The 13,144-nt window shown below is 43.6% G+C and overlaps 2 protein-coding genes across 10 annotated transcripts in view; both read right to left on the minus strand.

The window, feature by feature from the left end:
• The window catches only part of LOC110535712 (family with sequence similarity 172 member A), a 245,931-nt gene extending 235,160 nt beyond the window's left edge, over positions 1–10,771 (minus strand). Inside the window, exons 1-4 of one of the 8 annotated variants that reach the window (XM_036935495.1) lie at positions 8,644–10,771; positions 7,445–7,597; positions 4,217–4,318; positions 1,019–1,119 (exon numbers count right to left, since the gene is read on the minus strand). In XM_036935495.1, coding sequence (XP_036791390.1) covers positions 1,019–1,119; positions 4,217–4,318; positions 7,445–7,556 — 315 coding nt within the window. In that variant the 5' untranslated portion in view covers positions 7,557–7,597; positions 8,644–10,771. The other 7 variants (XM_021620906.2, XM_021620902.2, XM_021620903.2 and 4 more) reach the window with 7 other exon arrangements.
• A 159-nt stretch (positions 10,772–10,930) lies between these two features.
• kiaa0825 (KIAA0825 ortholog) overlaps positions 10,931–13,144 on the minus strand; it is a 166,308-nt gene continuing 164,094 nt past the window's right edge. For both annotated transcript variants that reach the window (XM_021620901.2, XM_036935490.1), the window contains exon 20: positions 10,931–11,312. In XM_021620901.2, the coding sequence (XP_021476576.2) occupies positions 11,138–11,312 (175 nt within the window). In that variant the 3' untranslated portion in view covers positions 10,931–11,137. The remainder of the gene's footprint in view (positions 11,313–13,144) is intronic.

Here is a 13,144-nt window from a genome sequence, read left to right on the forward strand (position 1 = left end):
TTGCAAATGAAACAAAATGTTTACCAAAGAAAAGCATTGGTTTGGGATTAGCTCAGGCATATTGCATGGGTTGAGATGGAGTGAACGCAAAGGGAACTTTTGGGTGAGGTGTGACAGTGTGACGGGTACAGCGCACGTCAGTCAGTGCGTCAGTCCCGTCCGTCTGTCAGGGGCTAACCTAGCCTTCAGGCTGGTAATCCTGACCAACGGATATCAAATACAATTGTATTGGTCACTTACACATCTTTAGCAGACGTTATTGCAGGTGTGGCGATATACAGTATGTAGGCCTACATTGTGTGACATATGAGCTCTGTGCAGCTGCGTCTCCATATACCAGAATACTTACCAACTCTGTAGGATACATACACACACACACACACACACACACACACACACACGCGCCTGCTAGAGCAGTGAAAGTGTCGGGGCCTGGTGGGATTAAGGGTGTTTTGAATGTGAAGGTGTAAACAGCAAGAACGCTGAGCCAGTTATAAATCAGGGCTTGATCACTCAAAACACCACACACACACACACAAAGACGGGCGTCCACCGCTGCTGCCAAGGAGGATCCACCACGTCCTGCCAACCACCGTGCCCACAAACACACATCACTCTCAAGAGATGTGCCAGGCAGAGCCAAACAGAAGACAACTCCGAGAAATAAAAGAACACACACAGTCATGTGACATGGTGTGTGCGCAGTGCGTTCAATACCGCTCTGAATCAAATGAGAATTATTCGATCTGGGGAGCACAGATACAACAAAATCAACATCAAAGTTTTGCCCTTAATAATACAAAATGGCAGGGATCTATTCTCTCATTTACTTATTCAAATTCAGGGATCCATTGCTTTCCTCTTCCGTCTTGTTGTAATGAACTTCCTATCCTGTAGTAAAACGGACATTTTTCAGTAAAAACAAAAGTAAAAAATGACAATATGACGTACGCCCTGATGATCGATAGACAGAGGTAGAGAGGGATGACGACTGGGGATGAGCAGCAACAGTACCTACCTCTCCCAGGGCCTCGTAGCGTTTCTGGTTCCACCTGTGGAGATCCTCCCGGGCGTTGAACGCATACGCCTCGCCCGTCGTGGTGTGCCTCAACCTGCCCTCTGATAGGCAGACAGACCGAGGGAGAGAGGCACAGAGAGACAGACAGACAGAAACCGACAGAGGGACAAACAGAGAGACGTACAGACAGACAGACAGAGGGACAAACAGAGAGACGTACAGAGGGACAAACAGAGAGACGTACAGAGGGACAAACAGAGAGACGTACAGACAGACAGACAGAGGGACAAACAGAGAGACAGACAGACAGAGGGACAAACAGAGAGACATACAGACAGAGGGACAACCAGAGAGACAGACAGACAGAGACCGACAGAGGGACAAACAGAGAGACGTACAGAGGGACAAACAGAGAGACGTACAGACAGACAGAGGGACAAACAGAGAGACGTACAGACAGACAGAGGGACAAACAGAGAGACAGACAGACAGAGGGACAAACAGAGAGACAGACAGACAGAGACCGACAGAGGGACAAACAGAGAGACGTACAGACATACAGAGGGACAAACAGAGAGACGTACAGACAGAAACCGACAGGTAGACAGGAAGATAGACAGCGATAGACAGAAAGACAGACAGACAAAGAGAAAGATGGAAGGACAGACAGAAACAAAGTTAATCGAGGCCAATCATTGAGACTGTTTGAAACCCTGTCCAGGGGGGAGAAGTGGGGAAACTTATTTCAGTATCTCAAGTGTTTCTGTGCCGGGGTAGGGGTCAATCTAGCAAACAAATTGGAACATAACTTACAAATTGAAAAATCCTCGGAGAAAATAGCAGGCAGTTTCAAATTCATGGGCTGACTATCAATTAATCAATCCCAGTAGCCATTCAAAATGGAACCGGCCTCAACTATAAGCGTTCAACTTCGTTTGGAACATGCATGGCCGAAGGGTCTGGAAGGAAAACGCTGGACCAATTCCTCAGGTTCCCGAAAGTAAGGGAAAACTAAAACGCTGTTCAAACCAACTGCCGCTTAATTATGTCAGGAAAGCTAATGATAGTGTGAGGCTTGGAGCAGCGGTAGGAGAGGGGAAAAAATCTGGTGTTAGGTTTCTACCCCCGTACGGACATGCTGAAGTAGTTCCGCCCTGTCAAAAGAAGCAAACTAGCTTTGACCTTCCGTTCAAACTGAGCCCCATGCTTTTCTGCGCCTCTCTCCCTCCACGCAATTAAAAGTGTTTGTGGCTTCGCCCCCCCCCCCCCCCCCCCCCCCCCCATATCTGGCAGGTACAAGGCCCGGGGATACGGGGCGCTCTTTCCAGTCACGAGTCCAATGGCCTTCTGGGACGTCTGGCAGCTCAGGCCCAGACAGCAGGTGTGGCGTAAACTCTCTATCCTTCTCATTCCTTCTTTATCTCTCGCTCTCTCCCTTTTTTTCTCCTCGTTCTGGCCTCGTCACATTTCTCTGTAGCCACATCCACCTGAGATGTGAGGAGGAGAGAGAGAGAGAACACCACAACTGTTCCCCACGCTGCCTTTGAGGCTGGGCTTTGAATGGCAGCCAATCAGCATTCTCTCATTGACCCTGGCAACTCCAATGCCACCGCTCTCTACCAGGCCTAGCCAAGCGGGGAGTGACTGGGTGCAGTGTTAGGAGTTACATTACGGGCAAAAGTGGTTGAATCATTGGGTGGAAACTAGGGATACAAACACAAATTCATAGTTTACAGGGGAGAACTTTTTAACACCTGTGTTTATTTTCATAGCCCAGGATCATTTTACAATAACAGCCAAATGAGGAACAAGCAGAGAATAATGTGATGAGGGAGAGAGCAATTCAAGACTAGTAGCTTTTTCAAGCTAAACAATTATCCCTGCGTTGGTTTAATGCCTCCAAATACAGAGGTTTACAATGAGGCCATCTATCCTTCCGTTGACACGGCAACATAAAGCACAAAACAGTGTTCAATTTAATTGTGACCTCTTAACGACTGCAAAACGCATAACGCTGAAAAACTCAAAAGTACACAACCCAAATAGCCGGAGGGTCTCATACTTTCTCAATTATTCCGCGACGGCAAACCCCAACCCCCCAAAAAAAGCATCACGTTAAGATAAAAGATTGCATAAGCATTTTCATCTCTCCCTAAATTGCACCACTTTACAACCGGTTATCGTGTGATAAATCTTACACTGCTTACTCGCCCGACCTTACAACATTTTGCTTTCATCGTTAGCTGTTAGACAACATTTAGCACCGAAAAGCCAGTTTGTCAACACGGAGAACTAATAGCTAGCTTGTGCCTAAGAGATGTGCACCGGGGGGGGGGGGGGGGGGGGGGGGGGAGTTAAAAAGGCGCCCGCAGAAATGTACCTTGAAGAAATCAATTATACATTCACGGTGGAGAGAGGAGAGATCTACTAAACAACGGTGTGTGTGTGTGTGTGTGTGCGCGCATACGTGCTTGTGTGTATACGAGAGTTCAGCTCCATCGCCTCCACAACACGGCCTCTCAGAGGATTACGTTTCCGCAACTTTTCTCCCCTTTTCTGGCATAATTAGCATGCCGTTCTCGATTTTGGCGCTTAATTAGGTGTACGTAACCTTGGATTTCCAGTAATGAAAAACCGGAGGGCTACTGTGATGAAGCCATCATCTTTATAATTAAGATACCTGTATCAACTGTACACAGCCTCCTATATATTCATTTCATTGTCATATTTATTTTTACACTATATAGACGTAGGCTAACTTTGCTGCTGGAGTGAAGAATACCGTACAGTCATGGCAGCGCTGAGCCGGAGGGACTTTAGTTTGAATAGAAATTATATTCTTGGAGAGGAGAGTGAAGAAAGACACCCAGGCAGGCTCCTCAGAAGTGGCAGCCCGGGCCTGTTCTTAGGCCAGGTTATGCAAATCCTCCGTCAGATTGAGCGCAAGGCTGAGTAGGTTACTGACAGGCCGTATAGTACACAACATGTCCTCAGCCACAGTACAGCCACACAGTCAGCAGAGACTGTGACAGAGAGAGAGACTGTGACAGAGAGAGAGAGAGAGAGAGGGAGAGCAGTTCACGAGAAAGAAAGGAGGAGGGGGAGAGGCCACTGGGGGAATATTAAGAGCCAAACACACCAGGTCTCCACCTGGGATAGAATAATCCATACATACAGAATATAAATGATATGACTTACGCTCGTTGAAGGCATACTCAAACTCTTCAAGCGTCTTGGGGAAATTGAGCGGAGGTTCGTCCTTCTTCATGAGTTCGTCCAGGTCTATCCTGGACAACAGGTCTGGGCCAGGTGTGGGGAGGGACACAAAAAAATCTATATTATCTACTTTTGCACTTAGCCTTGCTAAAACACAGAGGGCGGCCTTTTCGTGGTGCAAAATCATGGTGCAAAGTGCAAAAAAATACCATAAACCTCAATCTATTAGCATGATTTAATATGACATTTTTTCTTCAACAATGTGTCATATAAGGAGGCAACTACTTATGTGTTGCTCAGTTTAAACTCTTTACAAACATTTTCCTTCTTCTAAACACACATTGTTTTAAATTAAATCACACACACAGATTGAGGTTTACAGTGGTTTTCCGCACTTTGCAATGATTTTGCAACACGAACATGTTGAATCAAAGGCAGTCATACAGAATATAGGCCTAGCTTCATCTCATCTCTTGCTTAATGTTTGTTCGTTTTTTTTATGGATCCCAGGACTCCCAGGGGCCATACTTGTGAACTTTTGCTTAGACCATGGCTTAAACCATTAGTCTAAAATGGCTAGCTGCTAGCTTTTCTCACAGATCAACCTGGCCAAATTACCCACGATGCTGAGGACCCCCAGCTGAGCAGACAATTATCCGGTAACAAATTGACAAATCAACCCATCAGAGACCTTAAAAAGTAGAGCCCCCATCCAATTGCATTTGTTCAACAGGTCAAATTGGCCACCAGAAAAGCAGATTGTTAAACCAGCCAACTGCTTGAAGTGTGCCAATATATTGTTGCATGATGCTTCCTTGACTAGGCTACGGTTTTCGCATACATGACAAAATTACACGGGTTTTGCACATCCATTTAACATGCATCCATGCACTGAAAAAGACTAGGAGAATTATATAACACCTAACTTTGCATTCAGACATCGCACAAGTCAAAGACTCTCGCTGTGTGGTCAAATAGCAGTCATACTGCTAGCCTGGAGTGGTATGGTGGCTTTGAGTTGGAATCCCATTTGGGTCAAGATCATTTTTAAAAGGAGAAAACCCTCCATTGCTGGTCCTCAATTGAAATACAGCAAATGTGACGAAGTAGCCGGTTATCAAGACCCATATAAAACCTTAAAGTGTCATTTTGCCTATATTCATTGTGGTGGCTGATATTTCTGTATTAGACCTATCCATAGCCTGTGTTTTGGTCTGAGTGTTGCCTGCACTTCGATTCACAGCACAACCACAAAATAGCTATTTAAACCGACGTTTGGCTATCGTGTCCAAAAAAAGGGTGTCGATATAGGTGTACACTAGCACAGCTAAAAACACATCCATGACAATGAAGAACGCTCTGTTCTTGATCGGAATGTCTATATAGGCTAGGCCAGTCAGTCGATAGCATGTTACAAAATTGACAGGAAAGCACAATCAAATGATGTCTTTTACTGCATCGGCGTGGTGGGAAAAGTACCCAATTGTCATACTTAAGTTACTGTCACTTAACATACTGTGACAATTGTTGCTGAGATAACCATCTTGGTTGAACAGACTGTAACTAATTAAAAAAGGATAGGTATTCAGTGCTATTGTAGTGTTTCCTCTCATTATAGCATCATAATATACACTATCACTAATTGGGCCTATTACAAAAGGAAACAAAACCTAGGCTATTGGACATGGTTAGCGGTCATAACAACAACAAAAACACTGATTGCTACATACCTTTTTTGACTTTTGCATGAGCAACACCCTTCGAATAATATAACTTATGCCTCATGAGCTTAGTTCAACTGTGTTACCCCACCAGAACCCAAAATATAATCTTGTTAACTCCATTATTGTTTGTCAACAAAGAAACGTAAACACACCGTATAGCCTGGTTAAAACCATCATGTTGATATCAGGGACGTCCTTGCACCCATAGCGCAGCAGGAATTAGTATTATTGTTTGCCTGATTCCCAAATACGTTTTTCTCCTTTTTTGTTTTCCAGGTTTTGGGGAAAACATTTTTTATTTTTATTTTTTATGCTTATACTTATTTAATAGAAAAACAACCAAATTGAATGTTCTAAGTCCATAAACATGCTTAAACCACATCAGGAGACCACTTTGGGATCTGGAAAATAAACCGAACACATTTGGATTTTGGGGTGTAGTTACCCTTTTACTGCCATTGTTTTTGATTAGTGGTGTTTCTGCAGAGCTCATATAACTGCAGAGTTCGCTAAACAAATGGCCACTGGATTGATGCAAATAATCATGATATCATTCTGTCAGGTAGGCATACGCTACTTGGTAGTTAAAATATAACCAGAAGGTTACAATTAGCATCATCATTGTGCGCACACACACACACAGAAATAAGCTTTTTGTGCTTATAGAACATTTCTGGGATATTTTATTTATCTCATGAAACATGGGACCAACACTTTACATGCTGCGTTTGTATTTTTGTTCAGTATAAGTTCAATAAATGTAGTTTTCCTACGACGTTCAATAGATTTTGGAATATTGTTGAATTCCGAGATTCCGTCCGCGTTCTTCACAATGCAGACTTCATAGGGCCTTAAGAGTGGTTACAATACTCCAGCCCCATCCCTCAGCTGTTTACCAAAAACGGAGGTGGGGTTCTTGCTTTGTTATTGTTTGAACTACAAATTGCCCCTTTAATAGTCTCCCGATCTGTTCCATATAAATGGTTGGTGTTTAGCCTTTATAGGGAAAAGCATCCTAAATAGGCCTAGGCTTTACCAGTCAACTCAAACATGGCTATGTGTGTCCCATCTTTACTGGAAACTGTAGGAAAGAAAGCAGTTGTTGAGGAGAACATCTCTAACCGATAGGCTTCAGCCTAAGAGAGCAAACACATTTCTCCCTTTAGCAGGATCAGACTAAAGTCCTTCCTACTCGAATAGACTAAAGTCCCCTCTGCAAACAAATGTTGATGCAACCAGTAGGCCTAGCTGACAGACAGTAGGAGCGGGCTGAAGATAGTTATGATGAACCCACCACAACTTACACTTTTCACAAGTCTCCATTCACCCTGATAACACACAATACTTTGGACACCAATGAACACAAGTTTACTCGTTTATCAATTACTTTCAAGCTGTGGGTGTGCAATGTGAAATACAACATTTTTAGGGTACTATACACAAACCCCCAGTCACTCATCTGCACAAGGAAGGAAATACCAGTTACCTAGTTGCTCACCTTTCAGGGCAGTAGTTTTCTCTTTATTCTCTTGGCCGGGAATCTGGGCCATAGTTATCCACAAAATGAACAGTATAAAAGTACAGGGTCGAGTAAGCATAGATCTTCTCTTCTTGTGGATCACTGATGGTTTGCGTTACTCTACATGGAAGGGAATAGAAAATGATTGGTTGTTTGCAGAACAGTAGTTAGTTACAATGTACTTTAACAACGAAATTGTTTGTATTGTAGAGGTAGGTACATTATAGTGAAGGCAGCACATTCGTTTGTAATAATAGTAACAAGGAATGATTTCACACAGGTATGCAGAAGGCATGGTATCCATCTTGAGTAACGTTAGTTCGCCAGGCACACAGAGCAAACCACTTCCCCTTACAATTTCATTTCTTGACACCACTGTTGTAACCATACTGCGGTACCATAACGACTATCGTGTAGTTATTGCATAGCCTAATTTAATGTGGACTACTTAGCTAGCGAAACAATTAACATGCAGAAGTGTGCAACTTAGTTAACTAGCTAGCCACCTTAGCTAGCTGAAGTACCAAGATACATTGCCTTGCGAAAAACCCGTATGTTATAATTTATACAAAGCAGGGCAGGCGACTGTCTGGGTCGAAAGACAGACACAGGCAACCCAGATGTATTCATGCACAAAACAACAACCAAACGCTAGGGACTGAGAGTGCATGCATGCCAGCGAAGGCACGTCCAAGAGAGAAGCATTCGTTTCACACGTGTGCACGGCCGAAGTAAAATGCCAGTGAGACGCTACTTTATTTCACAGTCATGCATTTATTTAGCTTCAAACACATACCACCACTACAAGCGAATATCCCCAAAAAATAACAATAAGCCAGCACCCCCTGCTTCCTTAAAATGTACAACAACAAAAAAACGGGAAGGGAATCTCAGAATTGGAAGCTTCCGGGTTACCGAGACAACCACCCGGAAAGAATATTTAAAGGGACAGCTCCACGCTGTTTCACCCACCATGTTTCACATTGGAATAATCAGATGTGTACACATTCGATATACATTCCACTTTCTCATCGTATGCGCCCACCACCACCAGCACATCCCTGCAACACTGTTTTCAAAAGTATAAGCAGTTTTAATCCTCCTAAATAAACATTATATCCCAAAGGCGAGATAGGTCTGCTGTTTGAATAACTATGTGTCCTTACAATTGCTCAGGGATATCAAAGACTCATAACTCCTGGAGAAGCATATTCTCATCCTGAACATTAGAATGAAGCTCTTCTTTGGAATTCCCTCCCGTGTAGACAAAACCAAATCAAAGCTTCCATTCTGTCCTGAGAATAGAGGAGAGAAGCCCATTATGTAAACCCTCAAATCTTACAGGAGCAGTGGCTTAATACATTTCTACACCAATATGAAAATAATGATTTGCTTTTCGTTATTTTATATTAAATGTAAGCAGCACAGTTTTTCAGATGGAGCAAAATAATAGTTTTGTTGTTAGTATAAGTATTCTACTAGTAGTTCATATACTGTATGTATCCTACTGATCACACATTTGAATGAAACTAGGAAAAACAGCAACATATCTGTTCTAGTTGACACACTATGTATGTGCAGTGGAATAAATAGCAATGTAATGTGATGAAATCATGAAGAAAATATATTTATTCTTTTCATGTTTAATTCTGGTAGATTCTGTCTCATCTCATGAATAAGAAAATGCAGAAAACCTGGAAACAAAAAGTATCACAAATCACAAATAACAAACTATGCTCTCAGCGCACAAATGTCTGACTGATGTTATATGGTGGGACACGTTCTGGTGACATTGTGTAATCATAACACATCTTTTCCTCTAAATCGGGGGATTTGAAGTTACTTTTTTGGGGAACTGGGAAAGAAATATGCTGACACCAATGCCTTTACACAAGCTTCTTCAACTTCAGTGATCACATAGTCCCTGGATAAACATATTCTCAAGCAAACAAACTCTGCCTCCAAACCAGAAACCTGTCCCGTGGAAGTGCACCAAAAATATGAAATCCTAGTGATAACAAACAAGGAGAAGAGAGTGTGTCTCTGGGTACACATACATGAAATCATTCATGCAAGTACACACACACACGCAGGCAAGCCCAAACACACACACACACACACACACACACACACACACACACACACACACACACACACACACACACACACACACACACACACACACACACACACACACACACACACACGCACACACGCAGGCGAGCACACGCGCATATTCACACACCCAGGGTTTGGAAGTAACCGATTACATGCAATCGGTTACATGTCATTTCTTTTCTTTTTTTTTAACTAACTGCAATCAGTAACGTTACCCCCCCCCAAAATTGTAATCAGATTACAGATACTTTTGAAAAAATACATGATTACTTCTTGGATTACTTTTAAATTCAGAAAATACATAATGACACCTTTCTCCTTTCTCAATGACATTCAACTCAGCATTGAAAAAAAAAATGCTCAAGATTAAGTTTGATCCACCTGAGGGAGTCTGACCACAAGTCAGAGGCCACTACGATGGCACACCAAACGCATTTGATGGATCCTTTTTGTCTTCTAATGCCTCTTAAAACCCTTCACACTCAAGTTATAAAATACGATGTTACAGTGTTAGGCTTTCACGGGGTAATTCAGAGGAAAAATATCGTAATTTTGGTGTGCATAAAAAGGAGTCATGAGTGCATTTAGGTGCGTGTTTCCACGGCAAATGTCCTTCACAATAAACAAACATAGGTTCAGTCTGTTCAGAACAACCCAGGGGTGTGACGCCATGTCATATTCTAACTGTACATCAAACATGGGGATCGTCATTTTGGAAATGCGAGGTGCTTGTATGACATCAAAGTGGTATTTATTCTAATCCTCAACGTCTCATCTTTCAAAATACATCGAGTCATTTTAATTTACAGCATTTCCCTCACTCAGACAACAAAAACGTTGCAAATTGTGCCCGATTACTGGGAGGGATGGGGGAAAATTCTTGTCATGCGCGACGCTCAAATTCAGAACAGCTGTCAGTCAAACCCCATACTGTGCCAGATCCAGAGTTCTGAGTCATGTATAGAATTTTACTGTACAGCCATTACATTCCAATTTTGGCACTTGTTAAAAATCTGCAATTGTCACTCCCTATACGGGTATGAGTGTAAAGTGCTACATGGAAAGTAATCCAAAAGCAACTGAAATTAATCAGATTTTATTTTTTATTTTATTTTACCTTTGTTTAACTAGGCAAGTCAGTTAAGAACAAATTCTTATTTTCAATGACGGCCTAGGAACAGTGGGTTAACTGCCTTGTTCAGGGGCAGAACGACAGATTTGTACCTTGTCAGCTTGGGGGTTTGAACTTGCAACATTCCGGTTACTAGTCCAACGCTCTAACCACTAGGCTACCCTGCCTAGTGGGTAATCCAAAAGTTGCGTTACTGATTACAACTTTGGACAGGTAACTAGTAACGGATAACATTTTGAAAGTAACGTACACACACACACACACACGCACGCACGCACACACACACACACACACACACGCGCACACGCACGCACACGCACACACAGCTTCTCCCTTAGCTGTACTGTGCAGACGTTACAATGTTTCTCGTTTAACACAAAGGGCCTTTTGGAGGAAGGAGTGCAGCAGATTTAATTGCTGATGTTTGCTGCTGCATGCTGTTCATCCTGGTGCTGCCTGGGTGACTCCGGAGGTGGGGGGGGGGCGCCTTGGGATCCAGGGCTCTGGTTGAAGTAGGCTTTCTGCAGCTCCTCCACCAGAGGCTTCTCTTCATCTTCCAGAACTGCACCATACTGCATCTCCCACCTGGAACACACAGACAGACAGACAGACAGACATATACACAGTGCTTAGTTAGATACCAGAGTTTTCTGTCATCTATAACACACACACACACATCACAGCTCTGTCTGACAAAGAAAGACAGAGACAGAGACACACACACACACACACATACACACACACACTTCTCCCTCAGATTCTGCCAGGTTCAGCACAGAGATCAAGCGGAGAATACTCCAATGCCCACACCACATGCACACATGCACACTGCACTCTCGCAGATGTACAGCGTTGGCATGAAAACCAAGATGTACACTGTGAAGTTTTCATATGGGAACGTGTCTTGGTATTTCAGAGTGTACAATATGTCAGATTCTGAGCTTTCACTGTCAGCCTGTGCATAGAACTCTATGTTTTACATACAAGCGTGAGAGGACTGCTCCCAAAAGAGGTTCTAGGAAACATCAACACAGTGGAAAATGAGGAATAAAAACAGAAGCTTTCTCTCTGACAATGTTGAAATATTGATGTGGAGTGCACATACCCTGGTGGTTCACTTCACCTGCTAATCTCACAGCATACAACTCCTGACCCTCTGGTGGAAAGCACAGGAGCACAGCACAGTGGACAACTCATAAGGGACAGGTATGATCGGTGTTGATCTGGTTTTAGACTTCAACAGATAGATCAGGATTTTGGCAATGACGCCCTGTATCTACTTCCCCAGAGTCAGATGAACTCGTGGATACCATTTGTATGTCTGTGTGTGTGCAGTTTGAAGGAAGTTGATAGCTACTGTGGCGTTAGCATTGTCTTTTGCGAAACCCCCTCTAACTTCCTTCGTACTGGACACAAGTACATACAAATGGTGTCCACGATTTCATCTGACTCGAGGGAAGTAGATACAGGGCCTCATTGCCAAAATCCCGAACTATCCCTTTAAGGTGCCTAACTCCTTTACCTTTCCCTGTCCCTCTTCTCTCTTTTTCCACTACTTTTCTCCCTCGAGAGAAAGCCGGCCCTTTGACATGTGACTGTGGTCAATCAAATGTTAATATCTATATGGAGAGAGAATGAGCGCAAGGTAGAGTCATGTCGTCCTATCTAAAGAGAAGTCTATCGAACTGTAAATGATTGCATTTTCATTGCAATCTCTGTCTCCTTTTATTGCCCCCCCCCCCCCCCCCCCCCCCCCCCCATCCCACCCCCACCTCCCTCGCCTATATATTCACCATATCTTCAAACGGGGGAAGGTAGACGTATTGTATATGTGTGAGAGGGAGAGCTTTGACTACGTGACGCATTCCATGCATACAAAAGAGCGGGCTCCTCCATGCGAGCGCTTTGATGGAGTTTCTGCCTCAGTCATTGTGTGTATCTGGCCGAATCAGACATCCTCTTTCTCTTCCTCTCCTGCACTGTCACCGTGGTAATTACCGTCTATACGGGGAGGATTTGTTTATGTAAATATGTGCACTTGATGCATGGGGCCCTTCGCACATGTCTGCTCTCTTCTCCACGGCCTCTTTTTCTCAGTCTCTTCTCCCTCTCCATCTCTCCCTCTCTCTATCACCGAGCCAGTGGACTGTCACCTGACAGACAGACCAACGAGGGGGAGGATGAGGGGTGGAGAGGAGAGAGGGGGGGGGGGTTAGTTAAGTCAGCCTCTCCTTATGACAACTCTATACCTTCCTGAAGCCACCACACACTGACACTATAGTAGAAATGATGGGGTGGGGAGTAGGAGAGAGAGGGGCAACAGCTATACCTCATGACTATTACACTACACAGTTCAATAAAAATCCAATCACATCTCTTTATCATCCTATAGTCAGCCATGATTTGAACCCCCCCCC

Source organism: Oncorhynchus mykiss, chromosome 11, assembly GCF_013265735.2.
Source record: "Oncorhynchus mykiss isolate Arlee chromosome 11, USDA_OmykA_1.1, whole genome shotgun sequence".
Classification (NCBI taxonomy): Eukaryota; Metazoa; Chordata; class Actinopteri; order Salmoniformes; family Salmonidae; genus Oncorhynchus; species Oncorhynchus mykiss.